This window comes from Botryllus schlosseri, chromosome 3 (genome assembly GCF_051294905.1).
Source record: "Botryllus schlosseri isolate E-star chromosome 3, Bs_hap1, whole genome shotgun sequence".
Classification (NCBI taxonomy): Eukaryota; Metazoa; Chordata; class Ascidiacea; order Stolidobranchia; family Styelidae; genus Botryllus; species Botryllus schlosseri.
The window spans coordinates 19,402,074-19,418,767 of NC_137238.1; the positions used below are offsets into that span (position 1 = coordinate 19,402,074).

At 40.8% G+C, this 16,694-nt stretch overlaps 1 protein-coding gene and 1 long non-coding RNA gene across 4 annotated transcripts in view; both read left to right on the forward strand.

The window, feature by feature from the left end:
• Positions 1 to 1,673: 1,673 nt before the first annotated feature.
• LOC145435986 (kelch-like protein 12) overlaps positions 1,674 to 16,694 on the forward strand; it is a 65,115-nt gene continuing 50,094 nt past the window's right edge. The window contains exons 1-3 of one of the 3 annotated variants that reach the window (XM_080313276.1): positions 1,680 to 3,263; positions 4,773 to 4,889; positions 4,970 to 7,822. In XM_080313276.1, the coding sequence (XP_080169402.1) occupies positions 2,434 to 3,263; positions 4,773 to 4,889; positions 4,970 to 5,144 (1,122 nt within the window). In that variant the 5' untranslated portion in view covers positions 1,680 to 2,433 and the 3' untranslated portion in view covers positions 5,145 to 7,822. Of the gene's footprint in view, positions 3,264 to 4,772; positions 4,890 to 4,969; positions 7,823 to 16,694 lie in introns of those variants that run through there. The other 2 variants (XM_080313279.1, XM_080313277.1) reach the window with 2 other exon arrangements.
• LOC145435996 (uncharacterized) lies at positions 14,018 to 16,528 on the forward strand. The gene is made up of 2 exons (XR_013914121.1): positions 14,018 to 14,994; positions 15,344 to 16,528. It is a non-coding gene; the product is annotated as an uncharacterized LOC145435996 (long non-coding RNA).

The following is a 16,694-nucleotide window of genomic DNA, read 5'->3' on the forward strand; positions in this document are numbered from 1 at the left end:
AGACAAGCCTACTGCTGTTTATATAGCTCAGTGGCTGAGACACTTAAAAGCAGCATAATTGGTCATGTTCATCCTATAGTTGGCCAGGCCCTCCGAGCGCTCAAATTTAACAATACTGATCTTAATCAAAAGATATATAGTTGCCCTGACTCCGGAAATACAATTTAAGTGCTGGTTTGAAAATCGGCATTTCCCCGGATAATCGATCGATATAATTTCCATTATCATGGTCAATTGGTCATTGTGTTATGTTGCGGCGCTCCGATTGTTAGGAACAATCGGCCTTGACGGCTATTTTGGATCGGTTCCATTGCCATGTTAATGTTAACATATTCGGAATCAGCGTGAAACTAGCTTTCGATTGAGCAGAGGTTGTCAGTAACGAAGTACTTCTACTTTTTGAAGTACTTGAAGTAGATTTTGCCAACTCAAACTACTTTTAAGTAGTTATGATTTTACACTACTTCTACTTCTACTTGACAGTTTTCAGTTTTGTAGGCAAAAATAAGCATAGAATACCTACTTTCTTACTTACTTGTGAACCACCACTTCTACTTCTACTTGAGTAGAAATCCGGCGTTACTTCTGCTTGAGTAGCGATGACTACTTTGACCACCTCTTCGATTGAGACCAGTTTGATTAAATTTCAGCTCACGGGGTGCCAGCTATAGGACTACCAATTACGCTGCTTTTAGCCGGCTGTGTACAGTATACTGTGCAGCCTCATTTTGCCGCCCCCTTGGAGTCTGCCGCCCCTGGCGCAGAGCCAGAACCGCCAAGTGGCTGCTACGCCACTGCGCATATGGACATTAGGGCTCTACAAAAATGACTTTTTTTCTCAAATCGTACTGGCTACTTGATAAAATTGTTAGGTTACCTAATTTAAGCCTACACACAAAATTTGGTTCAATTCCAGCTGGTAACCGCTTTGCTACAGGAGAAGACATTTTCTATTTATTATGTAAAAATAAATAATAAAAAATTTGAAAATTTTCTGTTCACCCCATGAAAGTGTTAGGCTGTCTATAGAAACGATGATTACCAAAGTTGGTTCAATTCCAACCAGTGGAAGCGGAGTTATTGCCGTCGAAAAATTTGGATTTGAATAAAATAGTATTTACGGTGACCGATTCATTGTTTATTTGTTATAGTTGTGCTCACCGTAAATACTATTTTATTCAGATCAAAATTTTTCGACGGCAATAACTCCGCTTCCGCTTCCGAGAAAAAAGTCATTTTTGAAGAGCCCTAATGGACATGCGTCAAGGTTTTGTGCCGACACATTTGACCATGGGAGTGGCATTTTTCAATCATGTCTTGGAAATGCAGTTTATGGTAGCGAGTATTTTGATACTAGATGTTCATGTGCAATGTACTTGTACAGTTTGATCATTATTATTTCGTATCTCTTGATTCTTTAAAGAGTGCAATTTTTTGATTTGGAAATCTTACACTAAAATCTTGTCTATCTCTCTATGATGACTCATTTTATAATATGCAATGTGGAGAGAGGTATTCAGTGAAAAAGTATGTGCACTGTTTTATAGTTACTATTTCATGACGCTTTCAGTATCAAGAATATTTGAGTGGGGAAGCCTGAACCAAGTTGTTTCAGATTGCTTCTATTTAATCTGCATATTATGCTTATGACTAGGGCTGGGCATAATGATTCGAGTCGAGTAGTATAAGGGACGATTTTCTCGAGTACTAAAATTATACGCTTCTCGCCACTGAAAGTTATTTATCGACGAGAATTATAGTTTCGGTACCATTTCCACTGCAAGCATTGAAACCTTAATTGGCCGTATCGCAGCATATGAAACATAGTACAAAGCTACTACCGGTACTGGAAATGTCGTATTTCCCAAGTCCTGACCATCCCACAACATTGTCCCAAAGTGCAATGAAATCGGTGTGGTCGAAAAAAATATCAAAGTATCTTTAATGTGATAGATAACAGGCATTAGACTCTCCTAGTTAATAGCCACTGTTTTACATAGGCCATATGGAAGTAATTTTTCCTGTTTTTGGTGAAACTTTTTTGACGATAAAATATCTACTCAACTGACACTCACATATCTTTCCATTGCTCCTGACCGTGGGTTACCGTGTGGCATTATCATCAACTATATTCGTTCAATATTTGTAATTTACTCACCGTCTTTACTATAGTGAGGGTCAGCCAAAATCCTTGAAGTAGAATCTGTTTGTTATATGGTTACATTTTCTTGGAGGAACAAAACTACATTTCACCAACTTCAGAATTTTTCAAAATGGCTGTGAGGCCCTGCTTAAGAGCCACTAGCATAGACGGATTTACAGTATCTTTGTCATTTCCAATTGTTTGCAATTACAAGTCTTAAGTTCGTAAATATGTGCAGTTTTTCAGATTGTTTTGGAATCATCAAAGATATCATTATCAACCACAATTAAATGATGGAGGACGCTGTACGTGTCAATGTGAAAGGATATGCGAATAAGATGCTGTCAGAATTGCAACGTATGCGGGAAGAGCGCATTCAGTGTGATTTCATAATTAAAGTCGAAGATGATGTGTATCACGCTCATAAAAGCGTATTGTCGGCGAGCACCAAGTTTTTTGAAGATATATTCGCGCACAACATTAATCATATAAGTGAAGATGGAAAAATCATTTTTCACGATGTCGATTCCGAGTGCATGGAGAAATGCTTAAACTTTATATATACGGGTGATTTAGAAATCCCTAACCGAAAGATTAAGGACCTTCTTCACATCGGTGACAAGTTGGAATTGGATGAACTGTTAGACGCCGTGTCTGTAATTCTGGATAACAGGATGGATGCGGAAAACTATTATTGGACTAGAGATATTGCAGTAACGTACGGGCTTGGAAAACTCATATGGCATTGTCAGGTCTTTTTCGAAAACCACATTATGGATATTGCCGACCAGCCAGAATTCGGAAATACCACAATATCCGAACTCTGCGATATTTTAGCTGGGAACGTCTGGTTTGCTAACAGTGAGGACGAAATTACAGTACTACTCAACTGGGCTGATAGCAACCCGCTTGAGAAAGAGTTTGTGCTTGAAAGAATGGAGCAGTATTTGGAGTGCGAATTTTCGACTTCGTTTTTGAGAGATCTTCTCCAATCTAATCCACTTGTCACCAACGACTTTGAGTTATACAGGCTCGTCAGCGATCGTCTGATTGAAACTTTGGAACATATAAACCAAACCACCAAAAATCGTCACCAGGGAGTTGAACCTTGTTTTCATAGGTATGTACACAATATTTTTTAGAACCAAGACCTTCAACAGCAGCGCTATTCTTGTTTAAACCCTTAATAATGGCCATTTCGAAAGCATAGGCACTGCCTGACTGGAATCGTTGGCCGTTTTGCCTGATCAGGTGAGCAACGATGGTTTTCCAAGATAAAGTAATTTAATAAAAAATAAAATAAAATATGGTGTGAGCACAGGACACTGATTCCATACAGGGGAACTGCTAGGACCGTTTAGGATTCAAGTTGTAATGAATGAAGAAGTTCTGCGAGTGTAAACCCCCATTACAAGGAATCAGTATCGAAACAATGTAATTGACACGTAGTAGCGTGTTTTACACTGAGTTGACTGATAAGTAGCCTAAGCTCTTGAATGCAAGTCCCGAGGTTATTGTCGATTATTTTATTGCCTCAACATTCCATTATCGGCCTCTTATAAGATATCGGATTTTTAAAACAAAGCAGCTATTCAATTGGCTTGCCACAGATATTTGTGGCCAGATACTTTCAAGACCTAGTCCTAGAGTTACAAGTGAAGCCGTTATAGCAGTTCTTCGCATCCTGAGTCTACGCACCCGTTGGCGGTGCCAGAATAAGTTGCGGGGTTGCATGAATTCACTGTCAAATTATATGATACGTCACAATGTTTGATTGATGTCATGTGCCAAACTATTTCAGTTTAATAATATTGTTGCTGAAAATTAGCTATTCTATGTCCGACATCAATATTCCTCACTGGCTGACACGGCTTCGGTGATAGCATTCCATGGAGGAAGAAGTAGCTGATATGAATGGGCATTGTGTATATCGGCTTGATTTACAATGGCCCAGACACTGCCAAGACGGAGACGATCTTTACGAAGAGATAGTTTTCCGGCAAGTGCCATGTCTAACTAACCCCAAGTTTTGTCAGGTATTCTGCGCAGCTCATAGTTCAAATAGAATGAAAGTGACGATCATGATATTTTTCTTTTATTTGTATTTCTTTTACAATTTTTTTTTTGTGGTAACTATGCCCGTCGCCCGTGTCAGTGAGCACAACGTTGTACTGGTGTAGAGTTTTGAAATCATGGTTGTTACACTGTGTGGCCTATTTTATCTCAATATTAAATCCATGAGGCCCGCGGACTCTACGAAATTTGAATGGTGGCCCGCGACCCCTGACTTATGGTAACACTAACTAAATCAAAGATCTAATATTGAGGATTTTGACAGAATCAATTTTTTTCATGCTTTGCGTTATGAACTTTTGCACAACTATTCTTCAGTTCGATGTGCTGACTACAATATGGTGGCCCTGAGCTGACATTTTGCGGGGAACTGTCACGACCCTGATTGTAACCGTCAATCGCCATATTTCGCGTACGCTAGTATGGGAAATCTATGCGTGGGCCTATTTTTAGAAATTATTGCAGTCGGTCTTCTGAGATATGTCTGGGGCGATAAAAATGTTCTAACCAATTGTTCCATAGACATTAAATATTCTAATCCATATTTATTCAACAGGCCTCAACTCCAAATCGAGTCAGCAGTAAAACAAAGACATGTCGCGACACCACAACCCACGCACCCACGAGATGTGCCAACAAACAGAAGGGCGCCTGAAAATCCTCAATCAGTGAGGTCAGTGTCTGGGGCGATAAAAATGTTCTGAACAATTGTTCCGTAGATATTAAATATTCTAATTAATATTCATTCAACAGGCCTCAACTCCAAGTCGAGTCAGCAGTAAAACAAGAACATGCCGCGACACCACAACCCACGCACCCACGAGATGTGCCAACAAACAGAAAGGCGCCTGAAAATACTCAACCAGTGAGGTCACTTCGTGCACGTACTCGACGCGTGCCATACAGCAAAATGGCCAAAGGCTCATGAGTCGCCTGCTTCAATATTCTGGATGGAACTGCCGTGATAGATTGCCCCTATTTGAAATTGCCAGCATCTCGACACACCGATGTGGTCATGGCCACAAATGAAGTGCTTTTACTTTCTTGAAGTACTCAAATACGGTTTACTTACATGCATAACCTAAATGGTTATGTTATGAGACTATGCTTCCACTTCTACTTGCCAGATGGTTGAGAAAAACTGCTTGCTCTACAATTTTGATTTGTGAAGTAGAATTTAGTTTGGGGACTTGCTCGCACCACTATTATGAGTAAAATTGTCATAACAACTCGGCGAACTTTGGCAATTACAGCTATTTGGATACGTCCTATTCGTCATTTTCCAAAAATAACCACCTCAAGTCGAATCGAAATAAAATATGTGGCAGTGAAATCTAATTTTTAAAACTCCTTACTGGGTACCTGTCTTACCTTCATTTTATATTTCCACTTGGAGTAGTTTTGACATGATTTGGAAGTGGTCATTTCTACTTGTAATTTAGTTGAAGTTGACACTGTTACTTCTACTTGTGCATTGACGCAGGCTACTTGGACATCATGTCATTTCAAAAGTAACCTATTCACGATGAAATGCACGGCCAGATCTACTTTTTAAGCCTATACTTGGGTAATTTTTATATCTCAAATTTTCTGCTTCTACCTGTAGAATGAGTAGAAATGCCGACTACCACCTCTGCGGTTCATGTAGGACTTCGTACAGATTGCTTAGTAAAGTGCACCAGTGAATGTAATCGTTCTTTTTGAATTTACTTAGTATGCTTGATAAGCAGCCTACGTCAGGTTTCTCTGCTGCCATTTCTCGGTCTCTTCTTTTTCAAGTCGGTGTAAAATGAGATTGCACCTTCTCCCCGATCATGCAATCGTCAGCATTGTACACACTAGGGATGGTGTGAACCTCTGAAAGGTTCAGGTTCGTGTGAACGCGAACCTTTTTGAAAGGTTCTGTGTGAACACGAACGTGAACCTCATGACGTCACGTGACGTCATATTCGTAATTCCAACCCTACATTTCAGTAAAGTGATAGCCTATAATGCACACGATACCTAAGGACGACTCCGTCCACATAATGCCACAATGCTGAAGTACATATTGACGTTTTTAACGTCGCCAAATGTATCATCTGGGGCAATAAAATTTATAATAATCCCATAAAATCAATATCTTCCGTCCCTTTGCCAACAATTTCGACGAGGACTTGCAAGGGAATATAAGCTTACGCTTTAACGGACCAGGCCAAACCGGACAATGTATTCGGGGTACGAGTATTGATACGTTGATATCGAGCAGAGTGTAAAAAGGGTTCCTATACTTGCTATCGATTTTACCCCATTGACAAGTTATACATCAATAGCCAACACCCCAATCGCATGGATTTCGTTTTTATGATACTATAAACATATGAAATCAAGATCGACGCAGTACGCCTGCTAGATTTTGTACATCAGACAACGATATCAATTTCATTGATGGGTTGAATAAGCATCATTCGCTGACTATACCTACATGTAGTGTATTTCGGTCTTGGCGTTGTGTGATTGCGGGTCAAGCTCACAGCAGAGCGTCACGAAATATTCGAGCAAACTTTTGTAACAAAGCAAGTAACATTTCTGAGATTGTCAAGGTGCATGCTCGTTTAGTGTTGATTTTTTATGCTGTCAGCGCCATGCATATAGTGGCCCGCAGTTGAAATGCAATAAATATCAACCAAAGATGTTATAATGAAGTGAAAATTGTAATATCTGAAAAAGGTTCACAGTGCAGAACCTACTAAGGTTCGTTTGTGAACGTGAACCTCTAAATATCTGAGGCTCACACACAGAACGCGAATGTGAACCCCACGTTCACACCATCCCTAGTACACACTGACACATAGCGCGCTTGACCACTTGTTACTCAAGCGAACTTCGCTCTTTATACTTCTCTTTATTCTCTCTATACTTCCACATGTACACACGTAGAAGTCAAAATAACTTTCAACTTTTCGAATTTTGTCAAGACGAAGACCAGTTACGTACCGATTGATATAATTTTTATTTCGAAATTGGCCTGGTGTCTCTATCGCGGAAAATATGCTTGAAGCTTTATATTTTGTGACTTCACCGGCCACCCTAAACTGCCTCAGATCACTTGCCTGACTCTACTTGAAAATACTGATTTTAACACACTGCCTGAAGTGGCATCCAGGAGAGTATCGTAACAGCGAGGTATTCAAGGTGGCCTGTGTCATATAGCGAGACATGTAAATTATCGTTGGTGTATGCCGTGGGTTAGAGATAAGGTCGCGTCAGCTTAATAGGTATGAAGTTCGGGTTATTTCGATTTTGGAAAGATCCGCTAATGTTAAGACCTTGCCGTTATGACACTGTGCTGGTCATGCTAAATACATCGCTATTGTGAATGGCACGCTATTTTTTACGCGAGTCATGTGAAGTATTGTTGGTCATCTGCTTGGGTAGCCTCAATGACTATGTTACTATCACCAGCTCATGGTAGTCGAGTGGGTATGTTACTTGGAGCTACCAAGCCGTATTCGCATCTGATTGCCTCACCTGCTTACTTTCATTTCTTTCCATGTTACGTTTGTTGTTGCTAAAATTCGTTAATGTGTGGCGACTTCTGCATCAATACAACTTCGATATTGGTTATGACTGAAGTGATGTCTTGGGTGGCGGGTGTCAAAGGACAAGCGATTGGAATTATAAGAAATGCGACAAGATCGCGGACCAGGGAGATTTCATATTCAAATCTAAGACAGTCATACTGTAGGCCAGTGGTTCTCAACCTTTTTCGCCTCGCGGACCGGTAAAATTTTTCTGGCGGACCGGTGAACTGTCAAAATTGAAATGAAGCCAAAATGTAAAGTATGCAACCGTTTTTGGCAATTATATGATGCTAGAGAGTGACATTTGGAGAGTTTTGATCGTATATGATAATATTCATCATGGCATCCATGTGATTTTATCGTAGTGAGTCTGCCAAATCGAGGTAAAATTGCCTTGTCCAGATAAACGTGCTACCGCTGAGAGTCGTTTACAGTCTTTCGCGCCAAAGGCCGTGGGTTTAAACGGCCACGTCAACTCAATACCGACCGACAATATCAAGAGAAGAAGCGTATCGGAGTCGAACCAAGCACCTTGTCGTGCTACCTTGCTCATTACCCACTGCCACCAGACGCAGGCTGCTCCGGCAACAGCGAATACAGTGCGTGCCGCAAGAAAACACATTACAGCAGCTATACCGGCCATCCGTAAATCCGGGCCGAAAAGGCACTTCGTCCGCCCACCCCCAAAAACGTTGATCTTGGGGCCCCCGCAGGGCTATAAGCCAAACTTCCTGGGGCTTCGCCCCAAGACCCTACACTTGGGTGGGTGTTTTTGTTGAAAATGATAATTTTATAATGCTTGAGACATTGTTAGACTGTTGTAAATAATGTTCGCTGTACTAGTGTTAGAAGTGTTTAGGAATATTGATTGTGTTGTGTCGTCACAATGCCGCGTATAATATCGGGCCAGTGTGCTTACCTCGTGGACAAGTTTCAAGAAAGTTCGAGACGTCGCTCGCTGTTTGAACAGGTACGCTGTAAAATACTCTGCTGTGTGTTGGACTGGTGTTTGAATAAGAATCTCAAGCCGCAGGTAGATCGGAGAAGGTTCCTAGTTTTTCATCAAAGGTTATGCGCCCTTGCTAATCTGCTCAACAGCAACGATGTCATCTGCTAATAATATGGATAAGTTGAAGTGCGGTAGGATGAGTAATTGGCCTACGTGGAAGATACAAGTTAGAGGTGAATTAATGGCCAACGATTTATGGGAATACGTTGCAGAAGGAGATGTAGAGAATGCATCCAGGTCTAAGAAGACTAAAGCCGCCGGAATATTACTGCGTAATCTTGATGGCTCTGTGTTGCCGGCTGTACCGGAAGAACATCATAGTGATCCGAAGAAAATATGGGAGGATCTAGAGAAGAAGTTTGAGCCGAAGAATTCGATGATGTTTCTATCACTGAAACGGCAGATTGAAATGATGCCGACTTTTACGGATACGAATATTATTGAAAAGATTCAAGAATGTCAATTGCTGTTTCAAAGAATGGCTTGTATGGGTCATGCCGTTAGTGGTAGTGACCAGGTTTTCGAAGTGATAAAGCATTTGCCGTCCAGTTTTGATGTGACGCGTTCGTATCTTGTGAACGAAATGCAAAGTAAACCGGATTATTCGTTGGAAGATTTGCTGGTGAGAGTGCAAACCGTGATTTCGGTTTCTCCGCCTCAAAGTGTTCAAGCCTATCAGGCGAAAGGAAAGTACGGTAAGCCCAAATTTACTGGTACATGTGATCATTGTGGTAAAGTTGGACATAAAAGGTCCATGTGTTGGGATCTGAAAAATGATGGTAATCCCCGTGGTCGGGAATTTGAGCCTCGTGGTTATGGCCGAGGAAGATCTGCTGATAGAGGCAGAGGACGTTTTCAGCGTCGAACTGCTCATTATGCTGATAGTGGAAATGATAAATCCCGAGAAAATAATTCGATGCGTGTAGAAGAGAGACATTCACTGTTTTATTCATCTGCTGTTTTACCCATGGAAAGTAGAAACCTGGGTATGTCGCATCGTGGTAATAGCGATCGTTTTCGTGTGAGTAAGCAATATCTGATGCTTACGTCTGTTTGCCTGTCTCGACACAGACTGTCTGTTATCTGTGACAGTGGTGCGACCAGTCATATGAGTTGCATTTCTGAGATGTTTATTGAACTGACATTTTTTCGTGTGGAAATTGAATTAGGTGATGGTAAAGTCATATATGCTGAGGGCATTGGGACCCTTCGTATGGCCATGTATGAAAATGGCGAGAGAACTGGTATTGCGGATTGACATAACGCACTTTATGTCCCCGACTTATCAACAACACTGTTTTCCGTGAATGCCGCTGTTGATAATCCCAAATATGAAGTCGTTTTTGATTCGGATGGTATTCGCATTTTTGATAGAGATGCAGGGCTCAATGTTGTTACTGGCAGTGTCGTGGACAATTTGTATATGCTGGATTTTCGCCCTTGTAACGAAAAAGAAATGCGCGAGCCTCTGTCACGCCCCATCGAGAAGGAGCATTATTCTCCTAAGAGTGATAATAATGCCAACAAAGTTAACTGTTTTCGTGGTTCTGGAAACGGAATTGATAAACCATGTGTTGTGGCCAGTAAAGTCGGTGATGTAGGGTCTGTCAATGACTCTCAAATCCCGCGTGGCTCAGAAGGAGTGCCTTCCAAATTATCCACGGCTGGCATGGATTGTAATACTTGTGATATAGCGGATGATTTGTCGCTGGATACTGTTGAGGAATTTGTGAAAGACAATGTTACTGAAAATTGTCTGGCTGGAGCCGTTTCAGCTGAGTTGTGGCATCGTCGTCTTGGCCACATTGGACATGATAATTTACAAAAGATGGCGAATAACAAAATGGTCAACGGTATGGAGTATAATGGTCCGTTGAAGCTTGATTTTTGTGAACCTTGTATAATGGGGAAGTCTACGAAGTTGCCCTTTCCCAAACGTTCAGAGCGACGGGCAACGCGTGTGTTGGAGGTGATCCACTCTGATGTCTGTGGACCAATTGCTCCCGAGTCCCTTGGTGGCTCGAAATATTTCCTTACATTCACGGATGATTACAGTCGCGTGAGTTGGGTGATTCCCCTTAAGAGAAAAGCCGACGTGTTTGCAGAGTTGCGAGCGTTCGTGCTACATCAAGAAAATTTTCGGAAACAACGTGTTGGATGTATTCGTACTGACAATGGTGGCGAATATATCAGTAATGAATGTGAATCCTGGCTTAAAGAGAGAAGAATACGGCATGAGAAAACTGTGAGGGCTTGTCCTCCGCAAAATGGCGTTGCTGAACGTCTGAATAGAGTACTCTGTGAAAGAGCTGCTGCTATGATTCATGGATCGCAGGTACCACCGCATCTGTGGCCTGAAGCGATTATGACCGCTAATTATTTGAGGAACAGAAGTAGTACTGTTGCTTTAGATTGTAAAACACCGTTTGAAGTCTATCACGGCACCAAACCTAGCGTGAAGCATCTGCGGGTGTTTGGGTGCAAAGCTTATGCGTTTTTGCCGAAGAGTGAGAGAAGAGGCAAGCTTGCTGCTAAAGCTGAAATATGTACATTTCTGGGATATGGCCTGTTAACGAAAGGTTATCGTTTATGGAGTGATGAAAGGCAAGAAGTAATAATACGACGTCATGTTCGTTTCGACGAAACACGATTTGGTCAAGAAGGAGAAGTGGCTGAATCTCAGCCTGAAATGCCTGCATCGCGTTTCATCTATCCTGTAATGGATGACGATCAGGAAATACGTGATGATGGGAGAAATGGTAACGAAGAAGAAATTGTAGAATTGAGGAGATCTACACGTTTGAATGCTGGTAAACCACACCCGAGACTTACATACGATGAAAGTTTCCAACAGACTGAAGAACAAGTTGAAGATGATCCTTCAGTCTCATTATTGTCGCACGCGATACCAGCTACTGATGTGCTCTTGGCAGAGCCAAGAGGCCTGAAAGATGCATTGAACTCTGAGCATTCTGATTTATGGATGGAAGCTGCACGAGAAGAAATGAAATCAATGCATGATTTGAAAGTGTGGGAGTTGGTCAAAGCTCCTGCTGATGCAAAGATACTTGGATGTAAGTGGGTACTGAAATATAAGTATGATGAGAATGGGCAAGTGAACCGTGCAAAAGCACGTCTTGTTGCACTTGGAAACAGTCAAAAATATGGAAGAGATTATGAACAAACATTCGCACCTGTGGTGCATGCAAGCTCATTTCGTGCTTTCATTGCTTTAGCGAATGAGAAGAGTTTGCAAATTCATCAGATGGATGTTAAAACTGCTTTTCTCCATGGGAAACTAAACGAAACAGTGTATATGAAGCAGCCTGAAGTATTTATAGTAAAAGGGAAGGAGAGCATGGTGTGTTTGCTGAAGAAATCAATTTATGGGTTAAAGCAATCACCGCGTTGTTGGAACCAAGTTCTTCATGAAAAATTGACTGGAATGGGATTTAAACAAACTGTATCCGACCCATGTATATATATTGGAACACGATATGGGGAAAATATTTATTTGGCGGTGTACGTCGATGATATTTTAATTGCTGGAAAATCTGAGAATGCGATAGCTCAAACAAAATCCTTGTTTCAAAAAGAATTCAGTTTGAAAGATATGGGAAAGCTGCATTATTTTTTGGGAATGCGTGTGAAACAAGGAGATGATTACATATGGATTGGGCAAGATAGTTACGCTCAGTCGGTGCTTGAAAGATTCAGAATGTCTGACTGTCGACCGGCATCTACTCCAATGGATCCTGGTGCAAAACTAGAAAAGTCGAAGTCAACTGATACAAAGTTTGATGGATCTACTTATCAAGCAGCAGTTGGAAGTCTGCTTTATCTAGCACTTTATACCAGACCCGACATTGCGTTTGTTGTGGCGAAACTGGGTCAATATAGCAGTGATCCAACTGTGTACCATTGGCAGATGATAAAGCACTTGTTACGATACATTCGTGGAACTGTTGATTATGGGATACTTTACAAGCGTGAGCCGAATACAATTATGGCTTACGCAGATGCTGATTTTGGTGGGGATCGAGATGACAGAAAGTCAACGTCTGGATATGTAATAATGAAAAACAATGGTCCTATTGCATGGAGATCGAAAAAACAAACTGTAACGGCACAGTCTACTGCGGAAGCCGAATTTATTGCGTTGAATCTTGTCGCTCGAGAAACTGCATGGTTTCGTCAGTTGCATGACGAAATGGGGAGAAAGATTGATGGACCAATCACAATATATGAAGATAATCAAAGTGCTATTGCTATGTGCAAGAATCCTGTCAATCACCAAGCTAACAAGCACATTGCAATAAAATTTGGTTACATCAAAGATGAACTTGATGGTGATAGAATTGAAATTCGTTATGTACCAAGTGATGATCAATTGGCCGATATTTTGACAAAGCCTTTACGTCGACAACCTTTCTGTTACTTGAGAGATAATATTGGTGTTACTCAAATGCCAGCGTGATGAACAGTTAAAAATGTCCCAAGAGAAGGAGTGTTGAAAATGATAATTTTATAATGCTTGAGACATTGTTAGACTGTTGTAAATAATGTTCGCTGTACTAGTGTTAGAAGTGTTTAGGAATATTGATTGTGTTGTGTCGTCACAATGCCGCGTATAATATCGGGCCAGTGTGCTTACCTCGTGGACAAGTTTCAAGAAAGTTCGAGACGTCGCTCGCTGTTTGAACAGGTGCGCTGTAAAATACTCTGCTGTGTGTTGGACTGGTGTTTGAATAAGAATCTCAAGCCGCAGGTAGATCGGAGAAGGTTCCTAGTTTTTCATCAGTTTTCACCTGTACTTGTGATCACATCCATTCTACTCACCGTAAGCAGAGAGTTTACGTAGCTTATCGCGACAATGGCGACAATTTTCGATCATTCACGACTGAAGCGCTTTTCTCGCGGTCGAATTTTAGGCCCAAATTTCGGAATCCTATATGTTAACCTAAACCAGGGATATATAGAACTCCGGGATGGCTGACTGCGTCAATTGCGTCATCGCGGCATTACCTAAGTAGGTCCGGATTCACGCATTCAGTTTTGATGCACGTTCAAGTCAGCCGCTTCATCTGTGTGTAATTTCAAGTTTTTGAGAGCGGTAGGGGCATATAATATTCATGTTCATGTTCTTATATAAAGCTATAGGTTAACTAGGTTATGAGATGTTCAGGTAGTCTGAAACTTTTTGCGGTATTAGCCCTATTCATTCAGCAGCAATTTAGCGGTATGCCGGTAAGGTCATTTACTCGGCTTCGGAATATCTCTGCTTCTTTAGTATCTTATGTAACATGTTTTGCTGCGCTGATAATCGTGAGAAAATAACAAAATGTAGAATAATTAACATTAACATTGATATCCGCAGTATGATTTAGATTACGCCTTGCGGTATGTTTTTCATTTACCGGTATGCGAATGTATGTCACCATACCATCCAAGGCTGTATATTGTACAAGTACAAGTGTACATTTACACTGTGCCGTGTGAGCTATGAAGGCGACCGTTAGGAGGGACTTCGTCAGTTAAGATCTTGTGCTATAGATTAATATGTGAATATGCAGGTAGTGCTGGTAGCCTATTGCAGGCTTACCGGTATTCCAGATCATTGCTTGATTATTCTTCGTAAGAATTGGAGCCACTATGAGTACACTACCGATGTGCAAGATTCAAGAGGCATTTCAATTAAGGATAACCAAACATTTGAATCTAATGCAAACACAACACGTCAAAGTCGTTGCAGTTGTAAGTGTCTATAACAACTTTTGAATCCAATCTCTTGTTACAGATACTATTCATCAGTTACATGTATGTATAATAAAACAAGGCAGGCATATGTTTGTTAATGAATGGCACCTTAATGCTACAGTACTGGAATTATACTTCAACAGAAATGCACTGTTGTGAATTGCCAATGGCTGACTTCCAGTACAGTATATGGCCACAACATTTGTTGACCATTTGCTCTTACTGAAGCCATGAAGATGCCCACTCCCTTGAATGGATAAGCAAACACAATCGTCAGGACACGATATGACCCTGAGATACGGCCTGTCTTTACCAAATACACACTTATAGCCTATAGGCTATAGGCCTGTACGACGAAGGAAGAGAAAACTCTGAGGATTGCTTTCAATTTGCAAGGTTTCGTCAAATCGTCGCAATAATGCATTGGAGCTCTCCTCGGTCGGCCAAAGGTAAGTTAGGCTGATTCTAGTAATACGTTATTAAATGAGCTATTTACGTTAATCCTGATGTGGTTAAAGTAGTCTGCGTTGCTACTCAAGTAATAGTGGTATTCCCGGGCGTACTGGTATTTAAACTTCCTCAAGTAGCTGTAGAAAGTGAAATGCCTGCAAGGTACTTGAGTTTGGAGATGGCTGCTTCAAATTTACAAGATTTATCTTTGAAAATAGGCAACACCTACTTGAGTACTACAATGAAGTAGAAGTTCTTCACTATAGAACAACTCTGCATATATCTATAAATATATTATTAAGGTTAATTTGTGTCTCTAAATACATCATTTGTTCATTTTTGTTGCAGATTCCAGAAAAACAAACGCGATGTTCCAGCATTTGCATCACGTCAACAGTGGATATCCTGATATATTATACTGGGCACATCCCATTGAAATCTTGGCAAAGATGGCCACAATCTGAATATTTGGATCTCGTGCCTCCTCACCGAGATGTTTTTTTGACATGGAATCATCTATCGCTCTATCGGAAAATCTGCAAGACAATGATACTGAATATTTCTTAACTGATAAATGGCATGAAATGCTTCAGGACGCCCATTCGTGATGTACCGTTAAGCCATGGTTGTAATTTCTTCACTGCGGTCATGAATCCATTGCTCGGTGAACAAAATATTAGCTGAATTCAACAACTGGGTCTACCGAATGCTTCTCAAATTGATAATGATATGTTCCAAACTTCTACCCCCCCCCCCCCCCCAGGTTGCATTTGAACCTGAAGAGAAGTATCAATGGTGTGTTGATTTCTTGATCAACTTTCATTGAGTGACATAGAAGATGACAATGCTGCTATCACAATTTCGAGTCCTTACAGGCCGTGCTATCTTTTCATTATTGTAAATGCTCCATGGTGGGGGTGCATTTAAAATAAACTGTGTTTGAAACACAATGTTTAAAACATGCTTTGAACAGTGTGTTTTAAACAAAGGCCTTCTGAAAAAAATTCTTTTTAAGTTGTAAAATTATGCCATAATTGTGTAAATACTTTCCAAAACATGTGTTGTATGAGCCTACGGACGATTACCACCCGATATAGCCGACTAATATCGATATGGAATGGCTGGAACCCTCAAAATAGTTGGTTCAACAGCAATGGCACATATATTTCGTCAAAGGAGCTATTTTTACCCTATATTTTCAATTGTCAATGTCAATCCAATATGACGTCACTGTTGAATATTCTTGACGTCATTGCTTAAAACAGGTATGTTTTGTACAAGGGCCTGGTTTTAAACATGTTTGTTTTAAATGCAACCCTATACTTCATGGTAATTGTCGATTAACGCTAATTGAAATGGTTGATTTAATCAATCCTATTACCGCCCCCCCTCCCCTCCCAGCTGCAAGGTTTCAGACAATGGCTTGTAAATAGGTAGAAGACGCTGATATTATTCGTTATTCACTCTGTTATTCATGGCCTGATGCAGATTATATGATGTGTAGAAATTAAACACATTCATGATTTACTGAAATTCAGAGTTGTAATAGTTTACTTGGTTGGCTATACAGCAGTGTCATACTTTACCAGGTTGGCTATACGGCAGTAAGGTTGTGATATGGGAAGAATGTCTAGCTTACTCACTAACTATTCTGCAAAAGGGTGAGGATCATTATTCTAGAAACAGCTGTATCGCTAGC